At 39.5% G+C, this 19,132-nt stretch overlaps 1 protein-coding gene across 9 annotated transcripts in view; it reads right to left on the bottom strand.

Annotated features, from left to right (window-relative positions):
* Nucleotides 1-1,973: 1,973 nt before the first annotated feature.
* LOC143277456 (hypoxia up-regulated protein 1-like) overlaps nucleotides 1,974-19,132 on the bottom strand; it is a 64,727-nt gene continuing 47,568 nt past the window's right edge. For 7 of the 9 annotated variants that reach the window (XM_076582280.1, XM_076582281.1, XM_076582284.1 and 4 more), the window contains 3 exons: nucleotides 17,783-18,137; nucleotides 14,014-14,211; nucleotides 1,974-5,477 (listed from right to left, as the gene is read on the bottom strand). In XM_076582280.1, the coding sequence (XP_076438395.1) occupies nucleotides 5,413-5,477; nucleotides 14,014-14,211; nucleotides 17,783-18,137 (618 nt within the window). In that variant the 3' untranslated portion in view covers nucleotides 1,974-5,412. Of the gene's footprint in view, nucleotides 5,478-9,368; nucleotides 9,466-14,013; nucleotides 14,212-17,782; nucleotides 18,138-19,132 lie in introns of all 9 variants that reach the window. The other 2 variants (XM_076582282.1, XM_076582286.1) reach the window with 2 other exon arrangements.

Below are 19,132 nucleotides of genomic sequence, written 5' to 3'. Positions count from 1 at the left end.
AGAGAGAGAGAGAGAGAGAGAGAGAGAAATTTTGTTGTTGTTGCTAACCTGCATATATATATATATATATATATATATATATATAATTACATCCAATGATTTCAAGTGCTTTAAATAGAAAGCTCCATCAATTTTCTTTCAGAATAATACATTTCATAGTTTGCATACTTTTGACAAACTATGTAGCCTGTTCTTTGTTTTCTCCTGTTGATATTTATTCGTTCATTTTTGTTGCACTCATCATTGAAAAGTCCCAGTCAGAGGCCCTGCAGCAGGAGTTATGTTTCCTTTGCAGTGAACAGGTTAAATATAAATAACCTTTTCCTGTTTTGCTTCTTTAAGTTTGTCCAAATCTGTCACTGGATGGTTACACGTCTTCGATATTTCTCTGACACTGACTGGAATTTTCTGATATTATCATAACCACCTTGCAAAAAGATGAAGACTGCAGAGAGACCACATTTTCCAATGACAGATTTTTACAGAGTTTTCATAATGGTCTTGGATGGCAGTTGAACGTAACGCATTTCTCAGTTTGTTTGGAGTTGGAAATGCACCCCATTGAAGATCAGAAAATGTGGCTCTGAATTCTGACAAACACAGGGGTTGTATATGTGTCAATGAGAAATTCTAAACAGGATTATACACATCTTTTAACCAAGAGCCTTTTATACAACGGATGAGAAACCATTGTGCTATGAAACACTATCTCTTTCACACACACACACACATCCACACAAAACACAGACAAAACACCAGCGAGACAACGTTCCCATCATATATTTTATCATCTCTCAAACATCTGTCCCAGTTTCCCATGGATACAAAGCATCATTCGTCCAAAGAATATTCCAGTCTTGCTCCGAACAAAGAAGACCTGACTTCCTTGTTGCCTGTCTCTTTTATCCACATTTGTTCATGATCACCGTAACGCCATCTCTTTCACCAGCATGCATTCATTCCAGAAACAGTTAACAGACAATGATAATTTAACATCTCTCTAATTAATAATTAGTCATGACTTAGCAACAAGTGTTGAAAGTTGATATACAACATTGACAAATTATTTTGGGAGCAGAGGAGAGTGGGAGGGGCAACAATATTGAAACACTTTTGGAGGAGGAAAGTTGAAGATGACAACATTCAAGATTGTCCTCAGAAAATCAGGTGGGCAGGGGTGGCAATTAAAATAAAATGTAAAAAAAAAAATCCCTCTTTTGTTTTAAATACTGGTTGTATATGTACTCTGTAATTAACAGAATAAAAACTTGGCAAAGGAAAATACTTTTTTTTTTAATATAAAAAACAACAACAAAACAAAAAAACCAAATCTGAATCACAATGCAAACTACTATAAAACAACAACAAGTATTTAGAAAAAAAAAACTTCCCACCCCCTCAAAAAATTTTTTTTTTTAAATAAAAATCAGAATGCACACTAGATTTTGGCCTGAAAAAAAAAGAGAAGTAAAATATTCTAAACAACCAACAACAAATGCTGATAACGTTCTAACACTCCTTCACATTTATTTCATTTATTTACTCATTCAGCCCCCCACACCCTCTCTTCCCCACTTGTATACCCACCCCCAAGACTAAGAACTGAAGTAGTTATCAGAAAACCAAGAAAAAGACCAATCTTCTGAAATCTGCAAACTGGATGCACACCAACTTTTCCCTTTCCCCAATGCCTTCCTGGAAGTCTTCTGAACTGACAAAAAAAAAAAAAGAAAAGAAGATTAAAACGCCATGAATTCAGAGAAAAGAGGAAGGCGGGCCGAGGACAGGAGAGACAACTGAAGACCTTTGTGAACACTAGGAGCTTTCAAAACACTGATGGTGACTGGTGACAGAACTTGAAAAAGAAAAAAGGGATGGAGATAAAATAACAAAAAAATTTCACAAAGAAATATAAATATGCATAAGGAGTGCAACCAATACCCCCACCCCCACCCCCCAATGCATATCCTGCCAAACAAATCGCAAACAAACAACAAAAAAGTCTCCACAACAAAAACAAAGCATAACATTCCCACCACCTCAGCCCATAAAAACAAATAATGAGGCCAAATAAACAACAACAAAAATCTGGACAACAAAAAAGCGTAACATTCTGACTACCCCAGCCCCTGCCCCCCAAAAAAGCTATAAAAAAAAAAGAAAAAAAAGAGAAAAAAAAAAAAAAAAAAAGGTCAGATAAACGTATCTCAACAACAAAAAAGCAAAACATTTCCACCACCCCATCCCCTGCACACACACACACACACACACACATAAAGTGAAAAAAAAGTTTGTAAAATGTTATATATATAATATATACGAGTATAAAAGGGGGCGAGGGGGGTGGAAGGCCAAATAAATTAACAAGAAAGTCTCAACAACAACAACTACAAAAACAACAACAACCCAAAATTACCAGAAAACTGAACCAATGACATGAAAATGATAAAGACAGGAACCTAGTTTCGTGAAAAGTGTGACTCAGCAAATGGTTAGGTTTACACAGAAAGAACACAGAGAGCTCCAGAAACAATGTTCAGCATCAAAAGAAAAAGAAAAACAGAACATCACACGCACGCACACACACACACATACTGTATTACTTTTATTGTCACAACATATTTCTCTGTGAAATTCAGGCAGCTCTCTCTCTCTCTCTCTCCCAGAGGAGGATGTGTCACCACAGTACAGTGCAACACTTTTTTTTCTGAATGGTCTGAACGCTGGACCTTCAATCTGACCGGTCCTGGGTTCAAAACCGGGTGTTAGTGCCAGGAGGTGATTAAGGTGTGGTTTTATTTTCTTACAATTTCATCCCCCCTTACTCCCCAGGTCAACATTTGTACAAGCCAGCTTGATGCCTTAACCCCCCCACTACATGTGCAGATCCAATACGTACGTTAAAGAATCAGAAATCCGTGTCAGTGTTCCACAGTTTATGGAAACATGAACAGGCTCAGCATGCATTTAATTTACTGAGTTCAATTTTTAAACGATAACATTAAAATGTAAAAATAAATTGAATACTTTAAATATCTACAGTTACCAGCATGTGAGACAGGACTTCAAACAAAATTCCTCCTCCTCCCTAAATTGCGACAGTTTCAGTTTCAGTTTCAAGGTGGTGTCAGAGCGTGCTGACAGATCCACAAATGCTACACTATATCTACTGAGAGAAAAAAAAATTCGAAAAAAAAAGTTATGTATGACTTTCGCAAAACCCAAAGTCCTGATCAGGTCCTGGAGAGCCTGTGATAGGTTTATGTAAAACATTTAACACTCAACAAAAAAACAAAATGAAAAAATTTCTAGACAAAATAAACAAATAACACAATAAAAATATAGTGAAGGGAAAAAGACGCCTGTGCAACTGAGACACAGCAGGGCAAAAACTGGTAACAGACATTAACCCATTCAAAGTGAGTCAACAGCCTCAGCAGGATTCCTTGCTATACTGATGGGGTGTAAAACGCAGGATATATTAAACAGAAACCAACCTTTTTTTCCCCCTTCCCTCCAAACTGACATGTGTGTGGACACAGCTGGGTTAATACTGAAGAAGCTAGTTCTCTTTGCTTGCTAGTTTGGGTCAATGTGGAGACATGGAAAATGCGTTCATTGAAACTAACTCTGACTCTAGAGCATTGTTTGGGCCAATGTAAAGACATGGAAGATGTTTTCATTGCAACTAACTCCGTCGCTAGAGCACTGTTTGGGCCAATATAGAGACATGGAAAATGTTTTCATTGAAACACAGTCCGATGCTACAGCACTGTTTGGGCCAATGTAGAGACATGGAAAATGTTTTCATTGAAACAAAACTCCAATGCCAGAGCATGCTTGGGGCTGAAAGAGTCAAAGTCCCTCTCGCAGATCTATACAAAACAACAATTCAACACCACAGGAGGTTTAATTCATGAAGACAGGACAACACTGAAACACAAAACTACTACTACTTCAGTACAGTCTCAGCAACTTTGTCGGCACCCCTATGAACATGTTAGCAATAAACGTCTTTGAAATTACTTTGTCAGCCAAAAAAAAAAAAAGCAAACAAACCCCCCCAAAAAAAAACCACAAAAAAAAGCAACAGAAGCTGGAAAAGAAGAGAGGGCAAGGGGGCAGAGGCTGTGGTGAAAAGGCTGGTCTGCCTTTTATTCTTTTTTTCTTTTTTTTTTCTTTAAAAGAACAGTTTAACACTTTTGCGCGAGCACACACACACACACATACACACACTCTTAACAAATACATTCTCCACCTCCTCCAAACAAAAAATTCATAACGTGAACTATTTTCCGACAAATGTATGCTATACACTATACAGTATTATAATGATTATACAGGCATTCGTACAGTCACAATCCCAAGTCGTGAGGTGGGCAAGCTGTTACTCATGTCTTGCCTCTTCTGTCCACTCTTCAACTTTGCCTCCGTTTATAGATATTCATAATCATAAAGAAATGCATCCTTCAGACTTCATCAACAACTTTCTTCATGCTCGTTCTGTCTGGTGGACACAAGCTAACAATGAACAAAATACTGTGGCTCTCAGCAATGAAGAGATAGCAAAGCAAAAAAAACCATTCAAGGGTGAAATGTTTTTATAAACATGGGGAACATAATTCTTGCTGTCTGAACATTCTCCCTGCATTTCTCTGGGTCAGTCGTTCGACCTTGGTTTCTGAAGCCCTGTGGCAACTAGTCTTAAGTTTGTTCCAGTGTTGTTGGACAGCCATTCTCACACATCATATCTATTATCAATCTCACTTATCTTCTGCAAAATAAAACTTCAGAAAGTAGTTGAGCTCATTCAGACAAGGAATGTAACATCCTACATGATGCAACACACACACACACACACACACAATCGCACGCATGCACACACACAATCGCATGCATACACACACACACACACGTGCGCACACACACAAACAAGCACACAGAGTTAATAACTGAAATCATCACGTATCACTTCACAAATGTACTGATTACTACCCACACTGGTTATCACTCACTTTATAATTCCTTCATGACTCACTTTATAATTCCTTCATGATAAACACTACACTGGGTGAAAACAAAACAAACAACAACCCCAAACCTTCAAAAACTTAACTCCACCAGTAACATGCTCAAACACAATTCAAGCAGGACTTAAAACATCCTACCTACACACACACACATGCGCACAAACTTTACTGTTGTCACTTCCCCAAAAATAAAGCCTGACAAAAGTCCACTCTGAAATCTGATCCGTAACTGAAGTCCCAAGAACAAGCAACGGCTCCAACTCAGCGACACAAAAGAAGTCTGTGAACTCGAAAGCACAACAGGAGCTAACGAAGTGGAACAAGAACCATGATGTATGCAACACATGAAGTCAGATGCTCACACGATACGCTAAGGCCTTTGTTATAACTCCTCGTGGTCTTTGGTGCTATCTTTTTCGCTTCCTTCCGCTGGTATATCATCAGACCCTGCAACACACAGTCATCGTACCACTGTTATCTTCATCATTATTGTCATTTTTATTAATATCACAATTATAATAATAAGTAGCAGTAGTAGTGGTAGTAGTTGTGGTGGGTAACCATCATTACAGTGACAAGAAGAGTTGTCAAAAGCAAAATTTTGCAGTTAAGTCCACTCTAACAGACCTGTGTTTTGCAGGTATGCGTGCATGCATGGAGTGGAGTGATGGCCTAGAGGTAACGTGTCCGCCTAGGAAGCGAGAGAATCTGAGCGCGCTGGTTCGAATCACGGCTCAGCCGCCGATATTTTCTCCCCCTCCACTAGACCTTGAGTGGTGGTCTGGACGCTAGTCGTTTGGATGAGATGATAAACCGAGGTCCCGTGTGCAGCATGCACTTAGCGCACGTAAAAGAACCCACGGCAACAAAAGAGTTGCTCCTGGCAAAATTCTGTAGAAAAATCCACTTCGATAGGAAAAACAAATAAAACTGCACGCAGGAAAAAATACAAAAAAATGGGTGGCGCTGTAGTATAGTGACACGCTCTTCCTGGGGAGAGCAGCCCGAATTTCACACAGAGAAATTTGTTGTGATAAAAAGGAATACAAATACAAATGCATGACTGAAGCCTGGCTGAATGACACAGGAAACAGATGATGAGTGCCAAAGGTGGCTGTCAATCAGCTCTACCCACATAGGCAGCCTGTTGTAAAGCGCTGACAGCTTGGTGTCTGACCGCAAATAGGCGCTATACAAACATCCATATCAATGAACCATTCATTATCATTATAACAATCCTCATTGTTACCATCATCACTACTGTATCATCATCATCATTGTGGAACATATTTCATGTCCTGAATAAGTTAGCAGAAACATAAAGGACCCTAACAACCACTGTCATTCCCTGAAAGCTCAAATTATCTGATGGTCATACTCTACTAGATCATTCCGTTTTCTCAACATGCATTCAGGTGCATGCGGTTAGTGCTGATGCCTACACAACATGGTGCAAAACACACAGAAAAACTATACACAGCCACAGGCACTGTCTGTACACTTAACTCTTCAGGAAATACAATGCGCATGACGTCATACTGTATACGAATTATGATACAGACTTTTTCATAGCCCTTCCTGAAAACCAAACCAAACCAAACAACAGCTAAATGGAGATCAAAAAGAACCTGAGCATGTGCATGTTTGTATGTTTGATTAAACTGACAGAAATTTTTTGTATGGGTGGAAAAAAGTCAACAACCGTACTGTAAAAAGATGAGAAACTTTATACAGCAATGTGTACACATACTTCCACCATTCAGACAGAAATGCTCCAAGATATCTCACGAAATTTACTCATTTTATGTTGTAGATTTAACGATGGGAAATTTGGCAAAGAGGATTGGTAGGGCATTTTGCAAACAATCTGACATAGAGATGCCAACCCGTCAAGTGTTTGTAGGTACAACAGGAAATTTGGCAGGAACACTTCAAATTTGGCAGGAACACTCAAGACTCCAAGCCACATCAGCAAACGGGCACAGACACTGTTTGACCGAGACGCAGCTTGCTTCAGCCACGTTCTCTCTAGTTGTCTTAGCCATGATTAAGCTGACTGGTCCACGCAATGCTGTTTCAATGTAAGCACGTACCCCATACACGATCAGCTGAGCATCATCACGTGATGATAATAATAATGGTATTTATATAGCGCTGAATCTTGTGCAGAGACAAATCAAAGCGCTTTCGCACCAGTCATTCACACGCAGAGTGAGACCAAGGTTAGTAGTGACTGCCCTGGTCTCGTGATCGATAAGTCTAGAGCATCTAGGTAATGTTACGACAGGAAAGTATATGACCATGCTGTGTAGTTGAAAATGAACTTGTCTGAAAATTTTGACATTGGCGAAATGTTGGAACAAACTGCGATCAAGCGTATCAAAATTGGGCAAAATTGGACCAGTTGGCATCTCTGCATATATACAGCACCAGAACAAGACACTGGACACATGCGCACACACTTCAGGCAGATACTCATGCTCTTGTAAAGAATACCGAAGAAAATGCACAGAGAAATCATGCACAAAAATACAAAGCATGCATAAAGGATGAGATATCATGACACCCACTTCATCGTTTTATAACACATAGTATACATGCTTCTCCCCACTCTCTCCATACCTCCCTCCTCCACCCACTCTTATGATACCCAAGCATGCCTGAGACTTCATGCACAACAATCTAATCAAAAAAAGATAATAAAGATATAAAAATCGCCAAATAAAAAATAAACAAATAACGCAAAGCATGGGTTGGGGATGAAAGAAATAAAAGAGCAAAGAAAGCAATCAAACAAAAAGCAATCAATTAAAATCTAAAGAAAATAATAATAAAATAAAATAATAACAATAAAAGATTCTTTTTAACTCAGCAAATCACCACAAGAAGATGAAAAAAAAATAATAAAAGAGAAAAGAAAGCATTCCAATAAAAATCAGGAAAGAAAACAACAACAACAAAATCCTCATGCAAAATGAATACACAAACTGATGACAGGCAGACTCATTGTCAGTGGCTAACAAAAGGCCCTGGCACCAATACGGTGAAGCAGAAGGAGAAAAAACAAGCTTGAAACAAAACAAAACAAAACAAAACAACCTCATGCAAAAGGAATACACAAAGTGACCACAGACACACACACACACACTGTCAGTGCTGACAAAAGGCCCTGGCACCAATACAGCAAAGCAGAGCGTGACCAAAAAGCAAGGGTTCAGCAAGACTACAATCCATTCTCGAAATCACAATCAAATAAAACATCTCTTTCTGCTACAATGCACAGGTTGGAACTAACATAGTTACTGTTCAATGAACCACATCAATGCTGATCAGACCTAATGCCTTTTTATTTAGTCGTTTTTATTTTATTTTATCTTATTCTATTTTTGTGCCCCAGAATTCTCGGACATTTTGCTTTCTTTATTTCAATGACGGATGAACGTAGATCGAGTTAATGAGAACGCGTGCTATGAAGGTCTGTTTAGGTTCAGGACAACTTGACAAAGCGGCGCTCTCTCTAAGTATATCCCACTGTCAACCAGGCTGACAGATTCAGCAGACACCTGAAGAGTTGGTCAGGAAATTTGAGCAACATTCCCCATAGACACATTCCTCAAGTGAATGACTCTCAGCAGTGTGGTCCCACTCTTCCCATAATTTCAAGCCCACAGCACACTCAGCTCTGGGAAGGAGCCAGCCACAGATTGAAAAGCCAAAACAAACAAAACAAAACAAAAACAGCCAGTGGTGGGAATCGAACCCATGTCCTCCTTGTTGTCAAAAGTTCGTGACACTGACCACTTCACTGTAGGGGCCTGTTTGGTGAACGCTAAATTCATCAAGCTACAACTTAGCAGCGCTTGACTTACACAAACCTGCTAAATGTGTGTATATCTGAGTAAGTTCACTAAGCATTTCCTTTTCCCCTCCACAAGATATCCAGCATATCCAAAGAAACCAAGCGGCAAGCATGTCCACAAGAGCAAGAGATGTACTCAAATATTTTCCATATAAACAGTTGAATAATTCAACCTCCACAAGGTAAAACTGAACTCTTCAGTGCAGCTAATTCAGTCTTACCAACACCATTGAAAAAAACAACAACATAAAACATAACACTATTGTCTCATCAGAATCCACACAAAATTTTCATCAGCATACCAATAAACCTTCCTCAAGACAAAACTGTACAAAAATTTCACAAGCCCCCAGAATTAATTTCATGGTTTTAGCACTGATAATTCTGCTCTCTGGTTATGACAGATTTCATGCTGCTACTTGAGGCAGGGAAACACTACAAGCAATAATACCCAGAGGGAGAAATAAAGGTTTACGTACAAAGTGAGAGGGACAGAGAGGGAGGGAGGGAGACAGGCGGGCTCTCATAGGTCCCTGTCTATGTTCCTAGGGTGGTACGTGCTTCTATCCTCCCTCTCTGCGCACGGCAAACAACAAAAAACACACCATGGATGGAGTTCGAATCTCATCACCAGTCTGTTCACACCATAACACTTCTCTCTAGAGGTCTCCCCTCAGTTCCATGCAAACCAGTCATTAAACCTGTGGTGCTGCTAATTGCTCATCACATTGTTCTGTCATGAATGCAAGTGTTAGGAATACACGCTTATAAATGTCTACCATGTATCTGGGTGCATTTGAATGTCATGTATGTATTTCTACAACCCTTTTGTTATTTTTGTGAATATTTTGATTTCATTTTCTCTTTTCCCCCTGAGGGCTGGATGTAAAGAAGCATTTGCATGCTTATTCCACTTCCCTCATGAAAAACAGCTGTTTGTTTGTTCACGTCCTGTCTTTCGTATTCGCATTATAAATGTTCTCTCTTCCCTCTGTGCTGGACGTCAAAAATGGGCGGAAGGAGAGGACTGGGCCAAGCTTTCCTATGCCGAGCCCTAGACACTGTGGAAACCTCTGAAGAAGAGAGAACCTCCCACCCCGTGCCCATCTACAACATGAATTCACTGCCCTGTTGGTCGTACAAGGCTATGGGACCTTGAATTTTTCATTCTTTTTTTTATTCTTATTTTTTATCTAATCCTGCGTTTTATACTGACAAACGTCTGCTGTCTCCTTCCATACAATGCAAAACCACCAAATACCTTATTCAGTTCAATTTTCAGCTTTTTTTCCTTTTTTTCTTTTTTATATCTATGATGTGTGATTGCAAAAATTCTCTAGTCACACATCTGAATTTCTTAAAGCCCAATTAAAAGTGCTCAACACAAAAGGCAACTTTACTTCCACATCCTGTCTTGTACCAATACTACATCCTGACTTTTCCTGTCTGTCCCTTCTGATCAGGAAGCAAAACACACACACACACACACACACACACACACACACACACACACATGCGCACGCACACACATACATTTCATTTCTCACGTTCATTCTTACACTCTTGCCAAAATGCACAATGCTAGTAATTTCTGATGCACAGTTATAATTTGCGCTAGCCAGAATGGGAAAGACCAGAGCTGAACTATTCAACAAGACTTGGAGACAGTACCAAGAATGCAAAACACCTGACCTGAAAACTGCTGGTGTGGATATCAACAGTGTTATCCTACACTGAAATTTAATGCTTGTTTCTTCTTCTTCTTTTTTTTCCTGTACTCAGTGTGGCAGTTTTCAACAAGATGCAAAAACTTTTTCCTGTACTCAGTGTGGCAGTTTTCAACAAGACACAAAAACTTCTTCCTGGACAAAGTGTGGCAGTTTTCAACGAGATACAAAAACGTTTTCCTGGACAAAGTGTGGCAGTTTTCAACGAGATACAAAAACTTTTTCCTGGACAAAGTGTGGCAGTTTTCAACGAGATACAAAAACTTTTTCCTGGACAAAGTGTGGCAGTTTTCAACGAGATACAACAACTTTTTCCTGTACTAAGCGTGACAGTTTTAAACAAGATACAAAAACTTTTTCCTGTACTAAGCGTGACAGTTTTAAACAAGATACAACAACTTTTTCCTGTACTCAGTATGGCAGTTTTCAACAAGATACAAAAACTTTTTCCTGTACTAAGTGTGACAGTTTTCAACAAGATACAAAAACTTTTTCCTCTGTACTAAGCGTGACAGTTTTCAACAAGATACAAAAACTTTTTCCTGAACAAAGTGTGGCAGTTTTCAACAAGATACAAAAACTTTTTCCTGGACAAAGTGTGGCAGTTTTCAACGAGATACAAAAACGTTTTCCTGGACAAAGTGTGGCAGTTTTCAACGAGATACAAAAACTTTTTCCTGGACAAAGTGTGGCAGTTTTCAACGAGATACAACAACTTTTTCCTGTACTAAGCGTGACAGTTTTAAACAAGATACAAAAACTTTTTCCTGTACTAAGCGTGACAGTTTTAAACAAGATACAACAACTTTTTCCTGTACTCAGTATGGCAGTTTTCAACAAGATACAAAAACTTTTTCCTGTACTAAGTGTGGCAGTTTTCAACAAGATACAAAAACTTTTTCCTGTACTAAGTGTGGCAGTTTTCAACAAGATACAAAAACTTGTTCCTGTACTAAGCGTGACAGTTTTCAACAAGATACAAAAACTTTTTCCTGTACTAAGTGTGACAGTTTTCAACAAGATGCAAAAACTTGTTCCTGTACTAAGCGTGACAGTTTTCAACAAGATACAAAAACTTTTTCCTGTACTTAGTGTGGCAGTTTTCAACAAGATACAAAAACTTTTTCCTCTGTACTTAGTGTGGCAGTTTTCAACAAGATACAAAAACTTTTTCCTGTACTTAGTGTGGCAGTTTTCAACAAGATACAAAAACTTTTTCCTGTACTAAGTGTGGCAGTTTTCAACAAGATACAAAAACTTTTTCCTCTGTACTTAGTGTGGCAGTTTTCAACAAGATACAAAAACTTTTTCCTGGACAAAGCGTGACAGTTTTCAACAAGATACAAAAACTTTTTCCTGTACTAAGCGTGACAGTTTTCAACAAGATACAAAAACTTGTTCCTGTACTCAGTGTGGCAGTTTTCAACAAGATACAAAAACTTTTTCCTGGACAAAGTGTGGCAGTTTTCAACAAGATACAAAAACTTTTTCCTGGACGAAGTGTGGCACTTTTCAACAAGATACAAAAACTTGTTCCTGTGCTAAGTGTGGCACTTTTCAACAAGATACAAAAACTTTTTCCTGTGCTAAGTGTGGCAGTTTTCAACAAGATACAAAAACTTTTTCCTGGACGAAGTGTGGCAGTTTTCAACAAGATACAAAAACTTTTTCCTGTACTCAGTGTGGCAGTTTTCAACAAGATGCAAAAACTTTTTCCTGTACTCAGCATGGCAGTTTTCAACAAGATACAAAAACTTTTTCCTGGACAAAGTGTGGCAGTTTTCAACAAGATACAAAAACTTTTTCCTGGACAAAGTGTGGCAGTTTTCAACAAGATGCAAAAACTTGTTCCTGTACTGACTGTGGCAGTTTCCAAAAAGATGCAAAAACTTTTTCCTGTACTCAGTGTGGCAGTTTTCAACAAGACACAAAAACTTTTTCCTGGACAAAGTGTGGCATTTTTTCAACAAGATACAAAAACTTTTTCCTGTACTCAGTGTGGCAGTTTTCAACAAGATACAAAAACTTTTTCCTGGACGAAGTGTGGCAGTTTTCAACAAGATACCAAAAAAACTGTGTTTAGTACACAGTGACAAAAACATCAGCAAAAGCTACTGCAAAAGATGAACAACATGACATTGAAAGAAACCCTTACAACATGAACTTCTTTTCTACAGTACAGTGGATTTTTTTGGTTTGTTTTTTGTTGTTGTTGCTTTTGACCCTCTGACCCAATAATACTTGACACTGCACCTAACACACACACTCCTGATGTGATAACATATCACATGATGATGGTCAGAAATGTATCTATTCATACTTCAGAGAAACAAGAATGTCTCACTTGCACTAAGACATCAATATATCTCACTTGCACTAAGACATCAATATGTCTCACTTGCACTAAGAGGAAGGTGGCAGAATGGTTAAGACGCTCAGCTGCCAATACAGAGAGTCCGTGAGGGTGTGGGTTCGAATCCCGCTCTCGCCCTTTCTCCTAAGTTTGACTGGAAAATCAAACTGAGCGTCTAGTCTTTCGGATGAGACGATAAACCGAGGTCCCATGTGCAGCACGCACTTGGCGCACTGAAAAAGAACCCATGGCAACGAGAGTGTTGTCCTCTGGCAAAATTACGTAAAATGAAATCCACTTTCATAGGTACACAAATATGTAAGCATGCACTCAAGGCCTGACTAAGCGCGTTGGGTTATGCTGCTGGTCAGGCATCTGCTTAACAGATGTGGTGTAGCGTGTATGGATTTGTCCGAACACAGTGACGCCTCCTTGAGAAAGTGAAACTGAAACTGAAACTGCACTAAGACATCAATTTGTGTGATCCAACATCTTACCCTTACCTCCTACTTCCCGTGTGATCCAACATCTTACCCTCACCCTACCCCCTTACTTATCCGTCCTGCCTTGATGAACTCTTTCAAGGGTTTGTTTCACGACAAAATATTATTCTTTTTTTCTGGCATTTCACATTACATATACAAAATTTCCAACCAGATTAATAAAGATGTACTGTGCTGTATTGCACTGAAACTGGAAACACTTTCCAAAATCAATGTTTAACAAACTCCAACCCTAGCATGCGATGATTTTCTCCCCCCCACCCCCCTCTCCCAGGCCCCCTTCCCCCCCTCCTTCACCCTAAAGACATGCTGCCATCAAAAACTGGCCAACAGTAAGATTCAAACTTCAAATGAAACACAAAAGAGCTTCTGACAGCAAAAAATTGTCTCGACAAAACGCTGTCTGTTCATGACGTTTTCAAGCAGAGAGCAAGCGGGCCATACACCACACGCACACATACACAAAGGCTCAGGCAAGATAATCAAGGTGGAGACGTTCAACGTGAACACCACCACCTCCACAACCACCACCACCACTCACCCAGCTCTAGGATCTCCTCCTCCCCACTCTTACTCTCCTCCTGCTCACGCTTTTTCTTGGGCCGCTTCTTTTTGCTACTTTTTTCATCATCGCTTTTGGCTTCAGTCTGAGGTTGTTTGTCTGCCTGGGGTTTTTCTAGTGTGGATTCCTGGTCCCCCTCTTTGCTGCTGCTGTCAGTGTCAGTGTCCGGGGTGGCCTCTATTTAAGTGCCAGAAACACAAAACATAGAGTGGCCTCTATTTAAATGCCAGAAACACAAAATATCGACACAGATGTTATGAAACGTAGAGTGTCCTCTATTTAAATGCCAGAAACACAAAACATTGACACAGATGTTATCAAACGTAGAGTGTCCTCTATTTAAATGTCAGAAACACAAAACATCGACACAAACATTATCAAACAGAGTGGCCTCTATTTAAATGCCAGAAACACAAAACATTGACACAGATGTTATGAAACGTAGAGTGTCCTCTATTTAAATGCCAGAAACACAAAACATTGACACAGATGTTATCAAACGTAGAGTGGCCTCTATTTAAATGCCAGAAACACAAAACATTGACACAGATGTTATCAAACGTAGAGTGTCCTCTATTTAAATGTCAGAAACACAAAACATCGACACAAACATTATCAAACAGAGTGGCCTCTATTTAAATGCCAGAAACACAAAACATTGACACAGATGTTATGAAACGTAGAGTGTCCTCTATTTAAATGCCAGAAACACAAAACATTGACACAGATGTTATCAAACATAGAGTGGCCTCTATTTAAATGCCAGAAACACAAAACATTGACAAAGACATTATCAAACGTAGAGTGGCCTCTATTTAAATGCCAGAAACACAAAACATTGACACAGATGTTATCAAACGTAGAGTGGCCTCTATTTAAATGCCAGAAACACAAAACATCGACACAGACGTTATCAAACGTAGAGTGGCCTCGATCTAAATGCCAGAAACACAAAATATTGACACAGATGTTATCAAACGTAGAGTGGCCTCTATTTAAATGCCAGAAACACAAAACATCGACACATATGTTATCAAACGTGGGGTGGCCTCTAGTTAAGTGCCAGAAACACAAAACATCGACACAGACGTTATCAAACGTAGAGTGGCCTCTATTTAAATGCCAGAAACACAAAACATTGACACAGATGTTATCAAACGTAGAGTGGCCTCTATCTAAATGCCAGAAACACAAAACATCGACACAGACGTTATCAAATGTAGAGTGGCCTCTATTTAAATGCCAGAAACACAAAACATTGACACAGATGTTATCAAACGTAGAGTGGCCTCTATTTAAATGCCAGAAACACAAAACATTGACACATATGTTATCAAACGTGGGGTGGCCTCTAGTTAACTGCCAGAAACAGAACATCAACACATGTTATCGAACGTGAAACGTGGGGTGGCCTCAGACGTTATCAAACGTAGAGTGGTCTCTAGTTAAGTGCTAGAAACAAAACACTGACACAGGCATTAACAAACATTTTTGTTTGTTTTTGTTTTTTTATGGGAAATGAGCTGTGTAATTTCTTGTAGAGTTATTGGGTTTTTTGGGGGTTTTTTGTTGTTGTTGTTTTTGAAAACACAATGAATGCAAAATATGACACATGTAAAGTATTCCTGGCAATACAGTGTATATATAGATATATCATGTTTATATGTCATCAGATAGGAGATATGATATCCATGCCGATCAAAATGTCTCATTTGTATATATCTTAACGTGTGGGCGTTAACAAACATAGTGACATTGACTCAAAGGCTGTCAACCCTCTGTGAAATGATGGGGTGGTGGAGATGTTCCCGTGACTGACTTCTTCACTCTTGCTACTGTACATAATCTTCTGCTCATTATCAAGTAAACACCAACAGCCTTTTTTAGCTGACAGTGAAATAAAAATAATTCTGAAACATAAAGATAACATAAAAATAAAAACAACACACTGACAAACAATGACTGTGAATAAAATCAACGGTACAATGAAATAGGAATTAAAACAGAAAAAGAAAAGAGAGGCCTAAATCAAAACAAAAAGAGAACAAAGCAGATGAGTCGTTCAGAAATAAGATCAGAGGACCAGCAATGTACACAATAACTCATCAACTCTGATAATTTTTTGCAGAGAGAAAAGAGCTCAGAACAAATACAGGTGGGGTAAAAAAAAAAAAAAAAAAAAAAAAAAAAAATCTAAAAAATTTCACACACACCAACATACATCTTAAAATGAGATCAGTATTCGAAGAAATCCAATGCTAAATAGTTTCTCTTTTCTTTTTCATTCGACTGTTACTTCAAGAATGATTCATCCCTCCCCCCCCGGCGCGCCCCCTCTTTTTTTTTTTCATTCAAAGGAAAGCCTCCTTCAGAATGTCTTATCCAATGCTGTATAATTTCTCTTCTTGTTTATGAACTCGTTCTCATCCACAGCTGCATGCCAGCTATAACTCCCCTGGACCAGTACTACATGAGACCATTGCAGTAAAAAGTAGGGTTGTTCGCTAAAACGGCAAAAATTGATGGAGGACTGTGTGTTGACTTTATCAGTCAAACAAAGCTTGGATTTTCTTGGTTCCGGAATCCAAAAATGGCTCAGTTTAGAACAGCTGTACCGAGCAAGAAGAAACTAAATCAGAATAGTGTATCGGTATTGATAATCATGGTATGAGTAAACTCGTACCTGGAGAAGAGTGAGTTAATTCAACTGTTACTTCTGCAATCCATACTCTTTTCTTTTTTCGTTTTTTTTTTTTTTTTTTTTTTTTTTCATTCAAAGGAAAGCCTCCTTCTGACCGTCGTGTCCAATGCTGAATAATTCATCTTTTCCTTTTTCACTGAACAGTTACTCCCAGAATAATGTATCCTCTTTTTTTTTATCCATTCAAAGGGAAGTCTCCACCAGACTGGTCCCTCTGGTTTTGGGCTTCCCTCAGACAGGTTTTTTGTTGTTGTTTTTTTTCACTTTTTGACCTCCCAGTGACAGCTGGGTGATAGGATTATGGGCTGGTGGTAAGACGTGCTTGATGAAGACTTATGTGCTGGAAATTAATTACTTTTCATGAGGAGGTTTATGACCTCACTTTTGAGGGTTTCACTTGAGGACACAACAAATACACGTACAGACACACAAGACACACAAACACCCCCCCTCACACATACACATCTCACATCCCTTTGCTTGACAACACATCAATACACATTTCCTTTAAACCAAACCTTGGGATACACGTTGGAATCTAATTATGTCTTATATAGGTTTATAATGTCACTTTTGAGGATTTCACACACACACACACACACACACGCGCCCCCCCCCCCCCCCACCCACACACACAAAGGTGTAAACCTTTTTACCTAATTCACTGACAAAATCTGCAGTTCCTACTGCTTCCATTGGGAACGTTTTAAAAGGCAATCAACGGATAATTGAAACAAGTTTAATTAGGAGCTCCACTGGCTCTCTGTTGTATTTTTACGGGCTGTGTAGTTAGTTTGTTGTTTCATTTTAATCCTACTTTTTTTGTGATGCAAAGTAAGGAAAGAGGAACAGGAAATGTAGTGATAACATAAGGCACAGGTGGGGTGGGAAAGGGGATGGATTTTCATCTGAAATCACAACTGTGGATAGACGGTTAAACAAAAGAAAGAACGAACACACACACACATACACACACACCCACATACAACACGCACACACGAGCTTAACATCACAATACACATGTTCTTCAAAAAAAACCAAACCAACCTTGGGATTCAGGGGGGGAGGAGGTGGTGCCGGTGAATTCTTCCTCTCCTTCATCCTCCACTTTCCCATCATCATCGTCATCATCCGCTTTCCCTTTCCCCTCCTCCTCCGTCTTCGTTTCGTTGGCCTTCTTCTTCTTGTCTGCTGTGTCGGTTCCATTGGTTTTGGCTGTGGTGCTGTTGTCGCCGGCCTTCTCCGCCTTGGGCTTGGGTCGGAAGTTCTTGGCCTTGTTGATGAGGTACTTCATCTCCCTCTCCAGGGCGTAGATCTTGGACCCGATCGCCTCCACCAGGAGGACGGGGTTCTCATGGTCCGCCAGTTTCTCCTGGTTCTTGACCGCCTCATCCCTCCACGCCTGGCCAAAAAAAAAAAAAAAAAAAAAAGTTAATAGGAAATTTTCTATCTGAAATTATGTTTAAATAACATACTTACCGTGACCCAACTAGTGCAGACTCCAGCAGGGGTCTGACATTCCTGCCTGTGCAAACTACTATCCGCCTATGCGGAGAAAACGAAACTACGGCCGATAACCTCCCGGAAGTATGTAACCTCCCCTTTGTCCCACTGGCTAGATGTGTTGTTTTGTATTGTATTGTATTGTATTGTATTGTATTGTATTAGACAGGCAGAACAGCTGAATGGTTCAAGTGCTGGACTTTCAATTTGAGGGTCCTGGGTTCGAATCTCGGCAATGATGCCTGGTGGGTAAAGGGTGAAGAAATTTCCCGATCTCTTTTTCCAATCTCCCGGGTCAACTTATGTGCAGAACAGCTTGTGACTTAACCCCCTTCGAGTGTATGCGCACGGAGAAGATCGAATACGCACGTTAAAGATCCTGTAATCCATGTCAGCGTTCGGTGGGTTAAGGAAACAAGAACATAGCCAGCATGCATGCCTCTGAAAACAAAGTATGGCTGCCTACATGGCAGGGTAAAAATGGTCATACATGTAAAAGCCCACTCGTGTACATACATGTGAACGAAGAAGAAAAGTGTTGTGCAACAGAATTACTCTTTTTTGTCACAACATAATTCTCTCCCCATCAGGGAGAGCACGTTGCTACACTGAGAGCACCACCCCTCATTTTTTTTCTCTTTTTTTTTTAAATTTTATTCTTTTCTGCCTGCAATTTTATTTGTTTTCCTGTCAAAGTGGATTTTAATACAGAATTTTGCCAGGAACAACCATTTTGTTGCCATGGATTGCTCATGGGACCTCGGTTTATCATCTCATCTGAATGACTAGCATCCAGACCATCACTCAAAGTCCAGTGGAGGGGGAGAAAATACTGGCGACTATGGGATTCGAACCAGTGCGCTCAGATTCTCCCGCTTCCTAGGCGGACGCGTT

This window comes from Babylonia areolata, chromosome 34 (assembly GCF_041734735.1).
Source record: "Babylonia areolata isolate BAREFJ2019XMU chromosome 34, ASM4173473v1, whole genome shotgun sequence".
Lineage (NCBI taxonomy): Eukaryota > Metazoa > Mollusca > Gastropoda > Neogastropoda > Buccinidae > Babylonia > Babylonia areolata.
This window is presented reverse-complemented; position numbering and strand designations above follow the sequence as displayed.